General features: G+C 54.7%; 1 protein-coding gene across 1 annotated transcript in view; it reads left to right on the top strand.

Moving 5' to 3' along the window:
- The window catches only part of RBM19 (RNA binding motif protein 19), a 72403-nt gene that overhangs the window by 55734 nt on the left and 659 nt on the right, over positions 1 to 16010 (top strand). Inside the window, exon 24 of the mRNA XM_074887387.1 lies at positions 6579 to 6692. Within this exon, the coding sequence (XP_074743488.1) occupies positions 6579 to 6670 (92 nt within the window). The 3' untranslated portion in view covers positions 6671 to 6692. The remainder of the gene's footprint in view (positions 1 to 6578; positions 6693 to 16010) is intronic.

A 16010-nucleotide genomic window follows, 5' to 3' on the forward strand; every position in this document is an offset into this window, starting at 1 on the left:
CCCGAAAGGAGCGCAGCAGTGTCTAGGGGTGTGTGATAGCCTGGGTGTAGAGCTGTGCTGCTGGGGGCATGTGTGAGGCAGCAGGGAGGACAGGCTCTGCTGGGGATGGACGTGCCCACCCAGAACCCAGCACTGGAGGGGGGAAACATCAAGTTTGATCACAGTAATATGAGTCTCCACCCGGGTGGAGAAGACAGCAGGTGTGATGTTTCATGCACGCCATTATATATTTGGGATCTCTTCTCCCTTTCTATTCTGCTCAGTCTAGGGGGAAAAAATAGTCCTGGCTTTACAGTAGCTGCAGACTTGCAACAGATGCTGGCTGCTGCCTGCGAGCTCTGTCGCTTCCCTGTTTCCCTCTGGCTCAGCTTGCTTCCCAATTTCTGCATTTGCTCCAGCCCTCTTGTCCAGGGCCTTCCTCACTGAGGTGGGGACTCTGGGCAAGTGGCACAAGAGTGTTTTCATGTCCCAGGAGGGATGCAGCCTTAGAGCTGCGGTGGCTCCAGGGGCTTGGCTGAAAAACAGGAGCAAGGTTATCACTCCCCATCTTTAGGGACTGAAAATGTGATTGAAGGCAGCAGTCATCGCTGTGCTCCAGCCCATCTCGAGGGGAGAGAAATAACATCCAATGACTTCAGCCCTGTCTGGTGCACACGCACGTCCTCCGCTGCAAAACTGCTGGCAGCTAATCCTGCGGCAGGGGGGGATCTGCCAGAAGCAGAGCTCCATAACAAAGCCTGTCTGGGGCACACTGGTGGGCACCGGGAGCTGGCTGGTGTCTGGGACCAGCTCTCAGCCTCTCCACCCCACACTGCCAGGCTGGAGTTTCATGGGTGGGATTTTATTTCTTTGGGAAGTGCCCTCTCCTGATTCTGAGGCGGGCTTGCCGTGGGGTTTCTGGCAGTGATGCCCAGCAGCCCTGAGGAGGGGAAGGAGCTGTGCCCTGACCCTTTTGCTGTGGGTGTGCAGAAGGCGATAACTGTAGCGATAAAGGAGGGAAAAACTGCAGCGACCACTCTGCCTTCAGCCCCCGTGGGGATGCTCCTTCATGTTTCCTCCCCTGCGCAGCTGGAGGCTGATTTCCCACATGGAGCCGGGGTGGAGAGGATACAGAGCACACACAGCATTGCCACCCTGCCTTGAATCCACCCCACCCCTTCAGCCTACTGAACAGCTGGGCTGAGACCATGCATCTCTCATCACTGGTGATGGAGACTGGATTCTCTCAACCAGAAACCAAGCTCTCTTTTTCCTACCGATACCCATTTCCTGCCACTTTTCTCCTCTCTCCGCGAAGCACAGGAGCAGCTCAGACATCCCTGCACTGTTCATGGATGTCCCTGTGAGTTTTCCTCTCCCACATCACTGTGTGACTTGTGAGAGTCTTCCCACAGCTTTGCAGGCTGCTGTGGTCAGGCCCCTCTGGTCACTTATCTCCAGGTAGGAAGGGACTGAGCTGGGAATGGAAGAGAAAAAAGTAATTTTGAGTCTTCAAGGCTTGGAAAACAAGAGTCAAGACTGAGGTCCCTGGTGTCTTCAGCTGCTCTTTGCCACCAAAAGCTGCTGCTGCTGCTGTCGTGGTGTTGCTCCCCAAGCCAAGCCCAGCGAGCAGTGTTGGAGAAGCAGGATGTGGAGGCATATGGCTTCAAAAGGCAGAGTGCGGTGGATGGGGTGAGTCTTATCCCATCCAACTTGGCTTATTCCTTGTCTCCTGCCCTAAATTTCTTTGCAGGGTTGAGCATTGCTATCCCACGGGAGAGTCTTTTTCTTTTTTTTCTTTCTCTGAAAGTATTCTGTGATCCTTTTGGACCTGGAGACCTCCAACACTGCAAGCCACTCGTGCTGTTTGGAGAGGCTGGTCTTGCTGTAGCGGCGTCACGTGTTTGCATCAAGCCATGCTGGCAGTGCTGTGCCATCGGTCTAGGGTGACATGTGGCCTCTGCAGCTGCTGGCCCTTTTCCTGGTTATTCCGCAGAAATAAAAGCAACCAGGGAGTGTGCTGAGGACTTTACACATACCAGAAGAGGTGAAAGTGTTAAAGCAGATCAAAGGACTGAGACTGCCCATCTCAGGGGGCTTTCAGACACGTTTCTTTTAAGTTTTATGCAATTGGAATTTAAGTATTTTGAAAAGCTTTTTCTTCTTCCATTTCCTCTTTTTCTATGCAGTTTTTGGTTTGCTGTGGGCACAACAGTGATGCACAGATGTCTCCACAGTTAGCACGTGGTGGATCTGTGTGTAGGAAAGGCTGCAGAGTGGTAGCAGAGGGTGGGAAGGTTGCTGTAAAGCCTGGGGGTTTGTTATTACCCAGGTCCAGTGGGACAACATGGTGACCTGCACTCCCCTGAGTTTAACAGCAAGTTTGATTTGAGCAACGAGCTCATCCTGCTCCGTCTCACTGCCATCACAGCAGATTTCTGCATCTCCAGCTTTGAAAGAGCTACCTTGATCTTTCGGGCTGATGTCTTGAGTAGCAGCGGCCAAAAGCCCTCACCCAGCAGCTCAGTGTCACCCCCATCATTTTTGTCTTAGCAAGGAAGTACTTTGTAAAGTCTAGACCTGGGCTGCGAAAGACACGTCCTACCACTGACTTCTCTCTGCTACAATTATGCACCTTATTTCTAGACACCATTTATAGAGATTTGGCTTCCAGTTCCCAGGTCTCACTGCTGTTGTTAGGTTAAAGAGAGGTCTGGTCTCCTAAATCTTTTCTCTGTGCAGGTGTTTGTCATGGCAATCAAGCCACTTCTGAGCCATCTTTTCAATCGGTCTAATAGATGCAATAAAATGGAATAGGCTTCCTTCCCATTTTGTGTAGTTTTCAGGTCATTCTTTATGGCTTGTTCTAAGTCTTTGTAATGTTCCACGAGAAAGTAGGACCCCAGAAGTAGTCACCGGCTGCCAGAGATGGCTTCAGTAATTCTGTCGGGAGTGAAGCCACAGCCCAGCCCTGACGGCTGGGACTGCAGCACTGCACCCCGCGCTTGCTCTCATGCCTCCCAGTGCAGACTGGAAGAGTTTTAAGTCTATTTGCTCATTTCTGAGTGTACCTTCATCCTGAGACAGGAAAAAACAACCCACTTCCTTTGAGTTTTAATTGCACCCCACCATGCATTGTTAATTCATGGGACCCACTGCTGCAAGGTGGCTGGAGAGCCTGAGAGCTTGGCCAGCTACAGGGGAGGATTTGATGCTGCTGTGGATAAAGACACTTATCTACTGTAACGTGGTGAAGAGAAGCCACGGAAAGGTTGGCCAACAGTTGGCCTTGGGGCCTCTAATTCAGCCCATAACATGGAGCAGGGTCGTGGCAAATGCTACATCAGGGCAGCAAGGAATGCATGAACCCTGGCACCAGCAGCGTCTTGGCCCTCATTTGGGGAGGGGAATCCTCCCTGTGGGAAACAAGGATCACTGACATCTTTGAAACCAGCAGGGAGAATATTTTGGCTCCACCAAAACAGTGACACAGGGATCCCAGTGCCCTGCAGTGGAATTTGCCAGCCCTGGGGCAGGGGCAGACCTGGGTCCGTGCCCTGCGCAGCGGGGAGCGGTCTGGGGTCGTGGTGCAGACCTGCACATCTCCCGCATCCCTGCGATCACGTAGCTGCAGCCCCCAAAAGGTCTGTGAACAGCTCGATCCCCCTTTTCTTCCCTCGTTTGCTCGACACAGGGCGACTGTTGCTGTGTGTCTCCATCCCAGCAAGCCTTGCTGGGGGAAGATTTGCGAGCGAGGCGGCGATACCCTCGGCGTGCGCGCGCTCCCCCTCTCCCGGGAGCTCGCAGTCCGTGCAGGGAAGGTACTTGCTCCCAATCCAGCTAAATTACTATTGACTTGTGTTCTCTGCGCTTCACAAACATTGCGCTCAGCCGTCACCAGCGGGGCTGGCGGTATCCTGCCAGGGCTAACTTGGGAAGCCAGCTGTGCTGGGCCGTTTTTTCCTGCTCTTTCCCATCGATCAAAGAATTAAATTGACAGATGGGGAATTTTGCACGAGACGCGGGAAGGGGAAGGAATGACTTCGGGAGGGGGGGGGTGGTTTTTATAGGAAGGATGGGGTGGAAAGCAGGGCTGCAGAGGCTGCAGGGCGGGTGAATGAGAGAGGTGTGTGAGGAGCAGGTCTGGCTTGTATTTCAGTTGTGAGAGCGTTTCCAGTGAGGGCCCCAGTCTCAGCAGAGGGCTGTGGGTGGGTGTAAAGCAGCGGAGCCCCACTGTGGCTCGCCCCTGGGTATTTACAGTTGTTTGCTGGAAGCAGAAGGTTTGCAGGGGAAGGCAGGCTCCACTCTGCACCCAATCCTCGTGCCCTCCCTGGCAGGGTGGGAAGAGTCATCCCCATCCCCATCACCTTTCCCAGGTTGCTCGTCCTTTGGCCACAGAGCCCCCAAGCTGCTCCTTTTACCTCTCAGTTGTGTTACAGACCCACTGCGCTCATCCTCACCTCCCAGCCTTTTGGGCTTCCTTTTTTCTCCTTTCTTCTTTTTTTTTTTTAATTTTTTTTTTAGAGAGCATCTGTAACTAATGCAAACACATGCCGTAGCCGGAGAGTAAAACCCTGCAGGATTAGCGTGGCATCCGCAACCCTGCCACGTTCTAATCCCGTGGTAATCCCCCTCTCGGCCCACCCCCGCCGGCTTTGGCTATTGTTTAAAGGAAGCAAATGGGATCGTTAGCGGGCAAACCTTAACCAGCTTGGAGCAGCAGAACGGAAGTCGAACCAATTCACTTCCCCACCCTCCTGCTTTTTTTTTTTTTTCCCCCTTTTCCTTCTTGTTAGAGGGGTGGGGGGATGCTCCCCATGCTCCCCAGCAGTGCTATGGCCAAGCTGGTGAATGTGGAGCACTCAGTGGGGGCCATTTGCCCTGCCAGCCCCCTGCCCCCACCACAGCAGGTCCCCTGGGTGCACTGTGCTGCTTAGGGATGCTCCCTTAGCACCTAGTACCCCATGTCCAGCATCCCACCAGCATCCCCTCCACCATGCAACCCCCACCATTGCCCCTGTGCGGGCTCTCTGCATGGGGCACGTCGGGGTCTGGTGGGGAAGGGATGACAGGTGGGGGACAAACTCTTCCCTGAGATGGATTTGGGAGCTGAGACCATGTTTGATGCCGTTTCCAAGCCCTGAGTGCGAGGCTGGCCGGGGGAGTGAGAGCCAGGAGGGCAGAGTAAAGGGGAGGGAGAACCGCTGAGCTGGCACCTTCCTCCACGGTGGGTTGTCCCTTCTGCCTTTGGATGATTGAACTGCGAAGAGCTGCTGAAGGGTCTCAGGGTGGCACCTTGCGGCCCCCCTTGGCTCCCCTGAGCTCAGCAGGGTGGGTGCTGGGAGGGGAGTGGGGACTGCTGGCACCCCCATCCCCCTGCCTGTCCCCGCAGCCCCCGATGGGGAGGGAGGCGGGTTCTGGCGCTCTGTCAAGGAATTAATTGAAAAATAAAATCATTAGATGGGAACTCCAGAAATGCAAAATTGTTGGGAGTTGGGGGGGAGGCGGAGGGGGGGATGTGTGCTTTTGTCAGGTTAATTTCTTCTGTATTGATGTTTTGTGACATTTACTTGTTGTTTATCTCCCGCAGCAGCTGTAATACTAAAAGAAAATGCACAGCTTGTTCCATTTATTTATTTTACACCTTTTCTTTAGTCCTATGGTATGTTTGTTTGTTTGAGAAACCCAGCGAGGCTTTTGATGTCTGAAAGCAGGATTTAAACAGCTGTTCTCCATGTGCTGCTCGCTAGCGAGAGCCACTGGCTGGGGAGTGAGCGGGGGGAGAGGGGGCTGCGCCGCGGCTCCTGCCGGGAGGGCAGTTCTTGCCCAGCAGAGAGGAGGCAGCGCCCATGTCAGCCTTAGCACAGGGACCAAATGGCTTTGTCACCCCTGGTACCCGGTGCTGATGCAAGGTTGGGATGCTCGCTCCGGTCCTGGCAGCCCCTGGGAGTTTCTCACCCTCCCACAGGCTGTAGCATCCATGGGAAGGGATGTGTGCATGGTGCTGTGCCCCAGGACAGTTTCAGGAGAGTGACGATACCAAAGGGAGTCACAGGACAGTGCTGTCGGAGTGGGGCAGGAGAAGCAAAACAGGGACATCCCTGCCCAGCTGTCAGGGGAGAGCCAGCCTCTCTCCTTCACCCATTGCAGCTGAGGTGGGAGGTGCAGGCTGGGCTGCAGGGCCAGGCAGCGATCTTATGTCTCAGCAAGGATGTTGGTGGGTCTGTGTCCTGCCAAGACCCTTCTTGAACCAAGGCTGGTGTCTGGGTTGGTCTTGTGACCACTCTTCGATAGGGGATGGGTGAATTGGGGTCAACGGGAAGGGTCGGCATCACCAATGGGCCTGTTTGGACACTGGGGTCTGTGAACCAAAGTGTGGGTGGTAGGGGTAGAGTCACACCTCCAGCCATGGTGTCCTGCCAGGGCCTGGCTGGTGAGGAGACGTAAATGATAGTTGAGGGGCTTTACCTGGGAGGGGGATGAGGGGGGCTGGAGGTAGCAGGAGATGAGCTGGAGGTGGTTGTGCATGAGCCCAGGTTTTACTTTTTGATTGTTCTTCTTCTCCCACATCCCCTTTGCTACCACCCGGGCCTGGACAGACTCCCCAAAGAAGAGAAAACGCTCGGAGGTTTTGAATGAAATCCTGGAGCATCTGGAAGAGGAAGAGAGCAACAGAGACGAGGCCATCTAGCAGCTGCCTGGCATCTGGTGAGGTGGGTACCGGGGCAGTGGGGCCGTGGCAGGCACAGCTGGCCCTAAAGGTCAAAAAGCCTCGGGCTGCCGCAGGGTTGGCAGTGCCAGGAGGAGGAGAAGGTGGTATTGCAAAGGCTCAGCAGCCTCCGAGCCAGGGTCCCACCCGCTGCCTCTCCTCCCTGTCACCCTGCAAGCTCGTAGCCATGGTCTCAGGGGGTACAGCCCAGGTTGGGGCTTGATTTAGGCTCTGCATTGAAGTGAGTGCATGCACTGCTCATGTTTCCGTGTGCTCCCCAGTGTGTTTGCTTTCCTATAAGGGAAGACAGCAGAATTGCTGTTGCAGCAGAAACCGCTTGTCGAGTCGCGAATTGGCCCTCGCTGTGGTTGGGGGAGAACAGATGGGCTGCCAAAAAAAAAAATGCCTGTTTGGAGACCAAACTGCAGCTGCTGCCATGAAACAGATAGTTTGGAAATGCCTTTTCCCTGCCAGCACCCGTGGCCTCCACAGCTTTGCTGCCTCCCAGGCCACCATGCACCCCAAGGTCTGGTTTGTGCCATCTCGAGTGCTGGCTGGCATCGCTCCTCCTTGGTGTGTGTCTTCTTGGAGTAGCATTTCTTGAGGCTGGAGAGCACGGGATGGCAGAGGTTGGCAGGAGGGAGCCAGGAATAAATAGCTCCCTGTGGTCAAACACCGTGCAGTTCAGCCAGCCCCCCCACCTCCTTTTGAGACTGCCTAGCAAACCCTGCGTGGGTTCAAGAGAGGTGAGACAGGCTCCTTCCCATGTGTTTGTGGCCATGGTGGAAATGGTGGCTTGCTGGTAGGAAACCTGTTCACCAGCCACAGCATCCGGAGAGGTGCAGTAAAAACACCAGGGAGGCTCCTAGGTCCCTCTGAGCTGCACTTTGCCTCGCTTTTTCCATCCACGGAGGTACTTGCTGCCCACCTCTGTGGTGATGAAACCCTGTCCTGTGCCGAGAAACTCCTGCAGGGCCAAGAGAGACAAGTCCCTGTGGGGAGGTGGCTCCAGGTGCTGGGTTGACAAATCCTTCATGCCGGGGAGAAAGTCCCTGCAGTGCTTTCTCCAGCAACGCTGTGTTTGCTCAACACCGCCAAGGGGATGATTTTGACACATTCTGGCTCCTGTTTTTACAGCCACAGAAATGACACCGGTTCCTAGATCCCATCCAAGTGAGCCAGGGGCCCCCTGGTTTTTGGGGTGCTGCTAGGGCTGCTGTGCTGCCTGTATCCGAAGTGGTGCTGAGCCCGCCATGCTGGGGGGAGGCCGGGGCTGCCCTCTGTGTATCAGCGCCGGCCAGCCTCCCCGCGCTCGCTGGCGTGTGTTTGTGTGTGCAATGCACATTACTGCCGGAGAGGCTGTTTTCCTCTTGGCAATATCTGCCTATTGCTGCGAGGCGGTACCCAATACACCTAGCAGTGGGATGCTCATAACCTTACTTATTACCAGACTTTTGTTCAACCCACAACACCGCTGGCCGCCTGAATAGCGAGCGCATCTGGGCCTGGAGCCGACCAATAACCCCGCTAATACATCTGCCTTCCTGGGCTGCCGCAAGCGCCAGGCACGAGCACAGTGCCGGGGCCCTCCTGATGAAAGGGAAGGTGCTTACGTGACTGCAGGAATAATCCGAGTTGGGTTAAATAACTGCCTGCTTCATGCAGTGTGTCTGCAGTAAGTGCCGGGGCCTCGAGATAACATTTGTTCCCTTGGAGCAGCTCTGATTTAAGGATGCCTCCAGGAGTACGTGCTGTTAACACCTTCTCCAACAGCTAGCCCGAGGATGGAGCCGGGGAGGGATGAAGGCAGGGAGGGATGGAGCTGGGGAGGGATGGAGCAGTGCAGGAGGGACAGGACAGACAGCACTGCTCGGAGCCCAGGCAAGCCCAGAGCTTTCAGATGCATCCTGGCCCAGCTCCTCTGCAAACCTCTCCAAAACCAGACCCCCCGTGGGGCCCTGGGCTTGGCACCAGCGGGCTCAAGGCTCCCCAGCTCTTTGTGTGGACCCCCAGGAAGAGGCTGAGCGCTGCACCCCTGTGCCGGTCCCCCAAACCGTGCCACAGCTCAGGAGCCCTTCTGCTGCCTCTGAGCGGCTCCCCAGCCCCCAACACTGGGCTTTCCTGCTGTGGGGCTCAGGGAATAGACCCCCAGAATTCAGGGGTGCCCCCTTGGGACGTCTGTAGTGCTGTGGTGTAAAACGCTCACCCCTTAGCGCAGCTCCAGCACATCTGCCCTGCCCCACAGCAGGCGGGTGTTTGTGCTCGGTGGATGGGTGGGTAAACTGAGGCACGGCTGTCGGAGCAGCGCTGTCAAAGGGGGTCAGATGAAACGGTGACAAGCTCACCAGGGAGGAGGGAAATCTCTTTTTTTTTTCTTTTTTTGCCCAACATTGATCTGTGGCGTTCCCATTCCCACTCCCTCCACTGCTCGCTGTTGCCTTCACCATCTGCACCAGCACGGGGGGGAGGCAGCGGCGGGACCCATCGCTGGTCCCGGGGCAGCTCTGTGCTGGGGGGGTCACCATGGGGAAACGGGGCTTTAGCATCCCAGGGGTGAAGGACCAACTGGCAGCACTCAGCACGGCTGACAGCTGGCACAGAGGACGGAGGAGCCCGGCAGGATCCCTTCCAGGCACACGTAGCACCCAGCACACGATTTAAGCGAAGCTTTGCGGGGTTGCAGGTTGGGGTTGGATTTTCCCGTTTTTTTTCTTTTCCTGAGTTGTTTTTTTTTCCCCCTCTCCCCTCATTGTCTTTTGTGGCGGGGCAGGTTTCTTGCTGAGCGTCTCTGAGGTCTGCAGCAGCGACGAAAAGGATTAGCGCAAGCAGAGCATGTAGGCTTTAGAGAACAGAGCAGAGTTTGGTTTCAACATCTAATTCAATTTGTTCTGCCGAGATTGAAATATGAAATGGTTGCCAGTCAAACGTTCAAAGGGGGAGGAGGGAGGAAAGAAGAGAGGGAGCCTTCTCAAATTTAAATTTTAATGAAAATTAATTTAACCCTTTGATATGTTTTAAAACATATTATTTCCCGGTCTGGAAACAGGCTGAAAAACATTCATGAGGGTTTTTTTTTTCCCGTACCTTCAAACATAATGAAGATTTTCTTTTTCCCTTAATGATACTTATCTTGTTGAGCAGTTTGACATTGGTTAATTTTTCAGGCAATTTGGTATCAAGGAAATCTGTTTGATGTGTACGGGGGGGGCTGTGTATGTGTATACAGATATATGTGCCCGTACATTAATTATGAAAGTGCTGATCGCAGCTCTGGAGAACAGTTTGAGTTAATTCCTACTCCGCAAGCAAAGACTTGACTTCTTTGTACGTATTGAGAATCCCACACGTTGCACCCCTAAAATTACAGCGGGTTTTAACGGGAATTTTCTGAAAATGAGCATATACCTGCTAATTACCCTGAATTAAAATGAATACCTAAGTAGGTCTGCAGGAAATTCATCACTCCCCACTGCCTTTTCTTTCCCCCAATCTGAAACAATCCTAATGATAAAATAATGCAAACTCTCTTAACTGTCCATGTAGTTAAACCTGGGATATAGCCTCCCACCGGTCCTTAACTTTGGCAGTGCTTCTCCAGCTGAACACCATCACAATACGCTTATTTTATTTGGGAGTGATAATAGTTTCTTTTAGTGGTAACTATTATTCAGAAAGGTTGTATCTATAACAAACGATTGCACACTAATTGTTGTAATTGGGCTGTGACGAGCTGTCGCCCTGGTCCCCTCATTTTGCTGGCTCTTGACACTGCAGGGCCGGTGTCACCGTGTGTGCTGGTCACCCCTCGGCTGCCCTGTGCTCCCTGGGGAGATCTGGGCACTTGTAGGGTGCGAGGCTCATCTGCTCTGGGTGTCTTTTTTTGGGGTGGGCCTGCTGTATCCAGGCTGTGCTGGTGGCAGAGGGGATGAACAGCCATCTCCAAGCCTCTGCCCTGGACCGAGGACACATCTCTGCAGGCAAGAGCTGGAGATGCGGCCATCCCAGGGGCTGCACGGGTTATTTCGAGCTCCAGCAGATGAGCTCTGTGGGGGGGGTCTCTCTGGGCTTGTGCAAGACACATGTTCACACCATGAGAGAACTGAAACTGGTGGGTTTTGCTCAGTCCTGTCTCCTGTAAGCCCTGGGGTACAGTGCAGGGGCCCCATGGGGTCTGTAGACCCCAGGTTGGAGCTTGCTGCTCTGGCCAGGGGGGGGCTTTTGCCAGGTTGTGATGGCTTCATCCGGGGCGAGACCCCGGTGAGCTGGACGGCAGCGGGAGCTGTGACGGCTGCAGCTGTTCCCCAGGCACCAGCCATATCCCCCTCCCCGGGGCCGGCTCGGGAATTGGATTAGGATATTATTCAAATGCAGCCTTTTTACTGAATTAGAGGGTTAACGGGTTTTAATGTAAAACTAGCTTTACTTTATTGCTGCCTGTTGCCAGAGGCCTGTGTGGGCTGTTATCTACTTAAGGGGACAGCAAGCAAGTCAAGACGGAGAGGATATCCAACGGGCCCTGGTTTTGCTGGGTGCTGCAAGTCCCTCTGTGTCCAGGACTGGGTGTCTCTGCCAAGTGATGCTTCCTGCTGCTCTCAGAGCCAGGCTGTGTGCCGCTGCCCTCTTTGATTGCTCAAAGTGACTGATCATCGCCTTTGGAAAACTCTTGACCACAATCTGTGTTATTTTTCTCACTGTCCCACAGGAGGAGGCAGGGGACTCAGTGCAGGCATGGGCAGGCAGGTAGCATCCCACTCCAGGAGCTGTTGTTTTCCTGAGCTGGAGGCTTGAACTGCTGCTGCTTACAACGTGCCCCCATCCCTCTGCCCAGCCGTGGGTGGTTTCTTTTCATCACCATTGCACTGATCCTGCCTACAGCATTAGATCATGAATTTCAGGTCTTCTAATTTCTTTAGTCCTGTCTTGCCTTTGCAAAGCCTTCCTCCCAGGTGTGCCCCACGGAGGGGGGCTCTGGGAAGCGCTGAAGGGCCAGGCAAGCCTGTCTCTTTGCAGCAAGCACCGTAGATGCCGTTCACCAGCCCTTTGCCAGGGCTGCAGGAAGAACTCGCATCCCCCCTGCGTCGTGCTTGCTGCTTTCCAGCCCAGCTGCCGGCTCCAGGCAGGAGCTCTGGGATCTCAAGCCTTTCTGTCTGCCTGTTCGTGTTGGCAGCCATCCCCTTCTCCCCAGCATCTCTACCAGCTTTGCTTGTCTGCTTGCAGAGGCAGTAAGTGTGGTGTCTGTGCATGTTTGAAGTTGTCTTCCTGAGCTAGATGTGGCAGGAAACACACAGGAGGGGTTTGGGCTTGAAAAAAAACAGTACTTTGGTTGCTGCTCCCTTGAGATGGAAGAAGCAGCACGAAGGCGGGCATGCTGCTGGTGGAGCAATGCTCCCCCACGGAGACCTTCCCTCCCTGCCTCGGTTTCCCCATTTGCAAAGCACGGCGCAGACCTACAGGTGGGAGCAGCTGTGCGCCGTGCCCGTTCCCGCATCCCTGCCGGGAGCAGCCCGGCTCCCTGCCGGGCGTGCAGGTGTGCTGCTAACTCCTGTTTTAGCTGGCAGTCGGGGCTTGCTTTTCTTCAGCTCCTAATTGTCTCCCTTCCTCCTTCCACCAGCCCTTTGCAATTGCAAACCCTGTTTGCTTCTCCCCTGCTGGAGGATTAGCCAAGGGATGCTGCTGCCCCATCCTTTCCCCACCTCACATGGAGACCTCCTTTACCTTCCCTGCAGCCTGCGTTAAAATATTCTGACTGTGTCTAAGGGATCGCACGAGTCACCCCTGAGTAACCGATTGCCACGGAACAGCCGGGCTCAGCCACAGCCGAGGTGACTCCCAGCAGGTGGACCCTGTCGTGGAAGGGGACAGCAGCAACCTGGCATCACCCGAGCTGTGGCCACCCACGGGAACGGTTGGATGGGATGGTGTCTGGAGATTTGGGGAGCACAAGCTTCTCCTTAATATTACGGCATGTCTGGACCTTACACGGGGTTGCCCCATGACCAGCGTTCGGCACCACCACTTCCAGCTTCCACCACCACCTTTCTCACCGGGAAATAAAACAGGAGAGCGAGGAGGCAGCGTGCAGCTTTCCTTTCTCTGGTGAGCGGCTGCGTGTGACTGAGACACGCTGCCTCCTGTTTTCCCTAAATATATGCATTGGAGAGGGAGAGAAATCGCATGGCAGGAGCTTGAGATTTCAGACTTAGCCATTCATGAATAATAATCAGGCTCAGTAATTCACAGTAAATAGGTATCCAAATTGGCTAATAAGGAAGGCTTTCACCCCAAACTGGAGCTAGGAAGAGAGGCAGAGAGAATATGAACAGACGTTGGCTGAGGCGGGTGTGTGCACAGTGTGACCTGAATCAGTGAAAAACGGAAAGTGATGCCAGAGCGAGAGTGGGGAGAGCGGAGAGCAGCGATGGGGGAGGACCCCGGAGAAGGGACGGTGGCCAACATCCCCTGCTGTGGGGCACCGGCGGCCACGCTCGGACCCACAGGGGCATGGAACCCTACGTTCCACAGTCCGTAATTAGTGCCACGTCATTAGGCTCAGCTCTCTCCTCCAGCCCCAGGACCATGCTGGGCTGAGGGGCAGGAGCGTGCCAGGCCTGTGCGTCCTGCCAGCGCTTCTGCCCTGCAGCCCACGTGGAGCAGAGGGAACAGAGCCGGTGTCATCACGTCCCCACGCGTGACATCCCCAGCTCGGGGCTTAGCAAAGCTGCTGGGACAGCGATCGCACGCGGTGCTACCTGTCAAGGGGAGTGAAAGTAGGAAAGTAAGAGGGAGGTTGGCAGCATGTGTCAGGGGAGGTGAGCTGGGGGGAAAAAAGGTTTTCTTTGTGTTCACTCAGCTAAAATTCAGATTTTGCTTTGTCTGCTGGTTAATTTTCTCCTGCGAGAGCGAGCGAGGCAGTGGCAGGAGCTGTGTTCAGGTGCTGTGAGGTGGCTGTTGGTCTTCATCTGCTGGCAGCAGGCTCTGACAGGGAGGAGTTGCTGCCCCACGGGCACCCCCTGCTCATGGGAAACGGCTCCCAAGTGCTGGATGCGGGATGGAGCAGCAGCGACGGGCGCTCGGGAGGTCACAGTCCTTCCCTAGAGCAGATCAGCTGCTGCTTCCCAACAAATGGTCCTCTAGCAGCATCTTAAGATGATGTTAGATAAAGTTAAGATAAAGAAAAAAATGGAAAAACACCTCTGTGGATCTCGGTCTGTGATTCGGGCTATTTAAATACGCAGAATAGAAGCTCAAAATGCAGCTGATGAGTAGCTGGAGAAAGGATGCCCCTCCGAGGGCTGGCTGTTGCCAGGCGGTGTTTTGCAGCTGCTAAATGACTTTTTAAATTGAGGAGAAACCTACAGCCACTTTTACAGTCCCCTTAGCTCCCTTATATAGGGCAGTGCAATGGCTGGAGAGCACCATGCTGCCGCTTGGCTGAGTTACCAGATATTACAGTCCCGTTGTCCTACAGCAAGGAATCGCAATGGATTCGAAATAAACCGCAGCAACTCTGGCCAAAGGCGATTTTCCTCCTGCCCTTCCACTCCCCCTCCCCACCCCTCCCCTCCCCATGCCGCTGGATTGAGGACGCTCGCAAAATTTAGCACTCTGAGCGGCACATAGCAAACAAACCTTTTTTTTTTTTTTTCCCCATGTGTCTTGGCTTATTTAAGTGTGTTGGAAGGTGGTTTTGGGGTGTGTAGAGTGTTTTTCCTTGGGGTGTGACGGATGCACTCAATGCCCCAGCAGCTGCAGCACTGCAGAGCTGGTGGCCAGAGCCCCCCCACATCCCTCCGTCCCTTTCCTATAGCTTAAACCATCCCTCACGGCCCAAAACCAGAGGTGGGATTTAGCAGGTGTAATGAGGACAGCTTTATAAGCCACGAGAGATGGAGAGGAAATCATGCTCCTGCCTCTTCTCGCATTTGGTGACCTAAAATCTTTTCAGAGTTAAGTGTAGCCCGTGTTAGCAGCCGTCCCACTGATGCTGATGGGGCTGGAGAAGTGCTTGGGTGCTGCCCTCTGATCAGTCCAAAGGTTTTCTACTTCATTGACTTAGAAATCAGACCACAAAATGCAAAATAAAGCTGTACCCAAAGCACCACGAGAGATCTCTGTCCCGGCCATACACTAAGTCTCCAGGCAGCCATCCTCATGGGGCCCTGCCTTTGTGGGGTCCACCCTGCCCCGAGAAACCCAGCAGCAAAGCCCAGGCTTAACCCCAGCCTCATCCCTCCTGCTGAGCCTAGGCAAAGCTGAGCCCTGCCTGAGCCCCACGTTGGAGACTTAGAGTATTTTAATTTGTTTTCTCCTCCAGGCAGGTGTGCCCAAAGCGGGACCCCCCTCCAGCTGCTCCGCTGGCACGGCCACCCCCTCGGCTGCCACCGGGGCTGGGAGTGTCCCACCGGCGTCTGAACTAACCCAAGTTATTTCGACAGAGCCAAGGCAGGCAGAGACAACTGTGCAGTGGTGCTGGTGGCTCCAAAGGCTCCGTAACACCTGATGGGGAGGCAGAAACAGGCAGATTGCAGGCAGGAGCTGTTTTAATTTCATTTTCAGTTGAACTCAGCCCAGTGTGTCAGCCTGGGCTAAGCGAGCCCCGGGAAACAGGAGGATGGACTGTCCCAGGAGCAATTTTAAGCACATGTCAGGAGAAGCGATGAAAACCACCCACCTGTCGCCCGCTGCAGGGCTGTGGAGGGCTCGCCCCAGGGGGTCACAGCTCGCCATCCTACCCCCTACCCCTGGCAGGGTAAACGGGACAGGCTCATCGCCCACGGGCAGCTGCGAACTAGAGCAGGCACTCCTCCCACCTGAAACTGGGGCTGAAAAATTAAAACTGGAAGTTGGGGGGGTTTAAATTTAAAAAAATCCCACCCCACTCTGTGTTTCAGCTGCTGCGCCTGGAGCCCCGGGCCCGGCAGCGAGTGCGGCTGCGTGAGGCGGGAGGGGGGTGGCGGGGGCAGCGGCAGGCAGGGCGATGGCAGGCAGGAGCCTTGGACTTCGTTAGGATTCAGCCGTTAGATCTCTCCTTTCTCTCTGATGGCTGAGTGTGATTGACACTTACAAATTACCCAGCCAAAAGTGTCGAGTCTTTGACCCCTGAGTAACATCTTTGGCAAGCCTGAGATTTGCCAGCATTTTGTCATCTAATTACTACAAATCCCTTGAAAATTCACTGGCTGGTGAATTTTTAATGCGGGACAATTTCAATGTGATGCATCGCCCAGATGGGCACGCGCGCGTGCTCCTTCCCTCTCCCCCCGCCGCCTCTTCTCCTTCCCTTTCTTCTCCTTCTCTCCTTTCTTTTCTCCGGTTCCTCCCC

This window comes from Strix uralensis, chromosome 17 (genome assembly GCF_047716275.1).
Source record: "Strix uralensis isolate ZFMK-TIS-50842 chromosome 17, bStrUra1, whole genome shotgun sequence".
Classification (NCBI taxonomy): Eukaryota; Metazoa; Chordata; class Aves; order Strigiformes; family Strigidae; genus Strix; species Strix uralensis.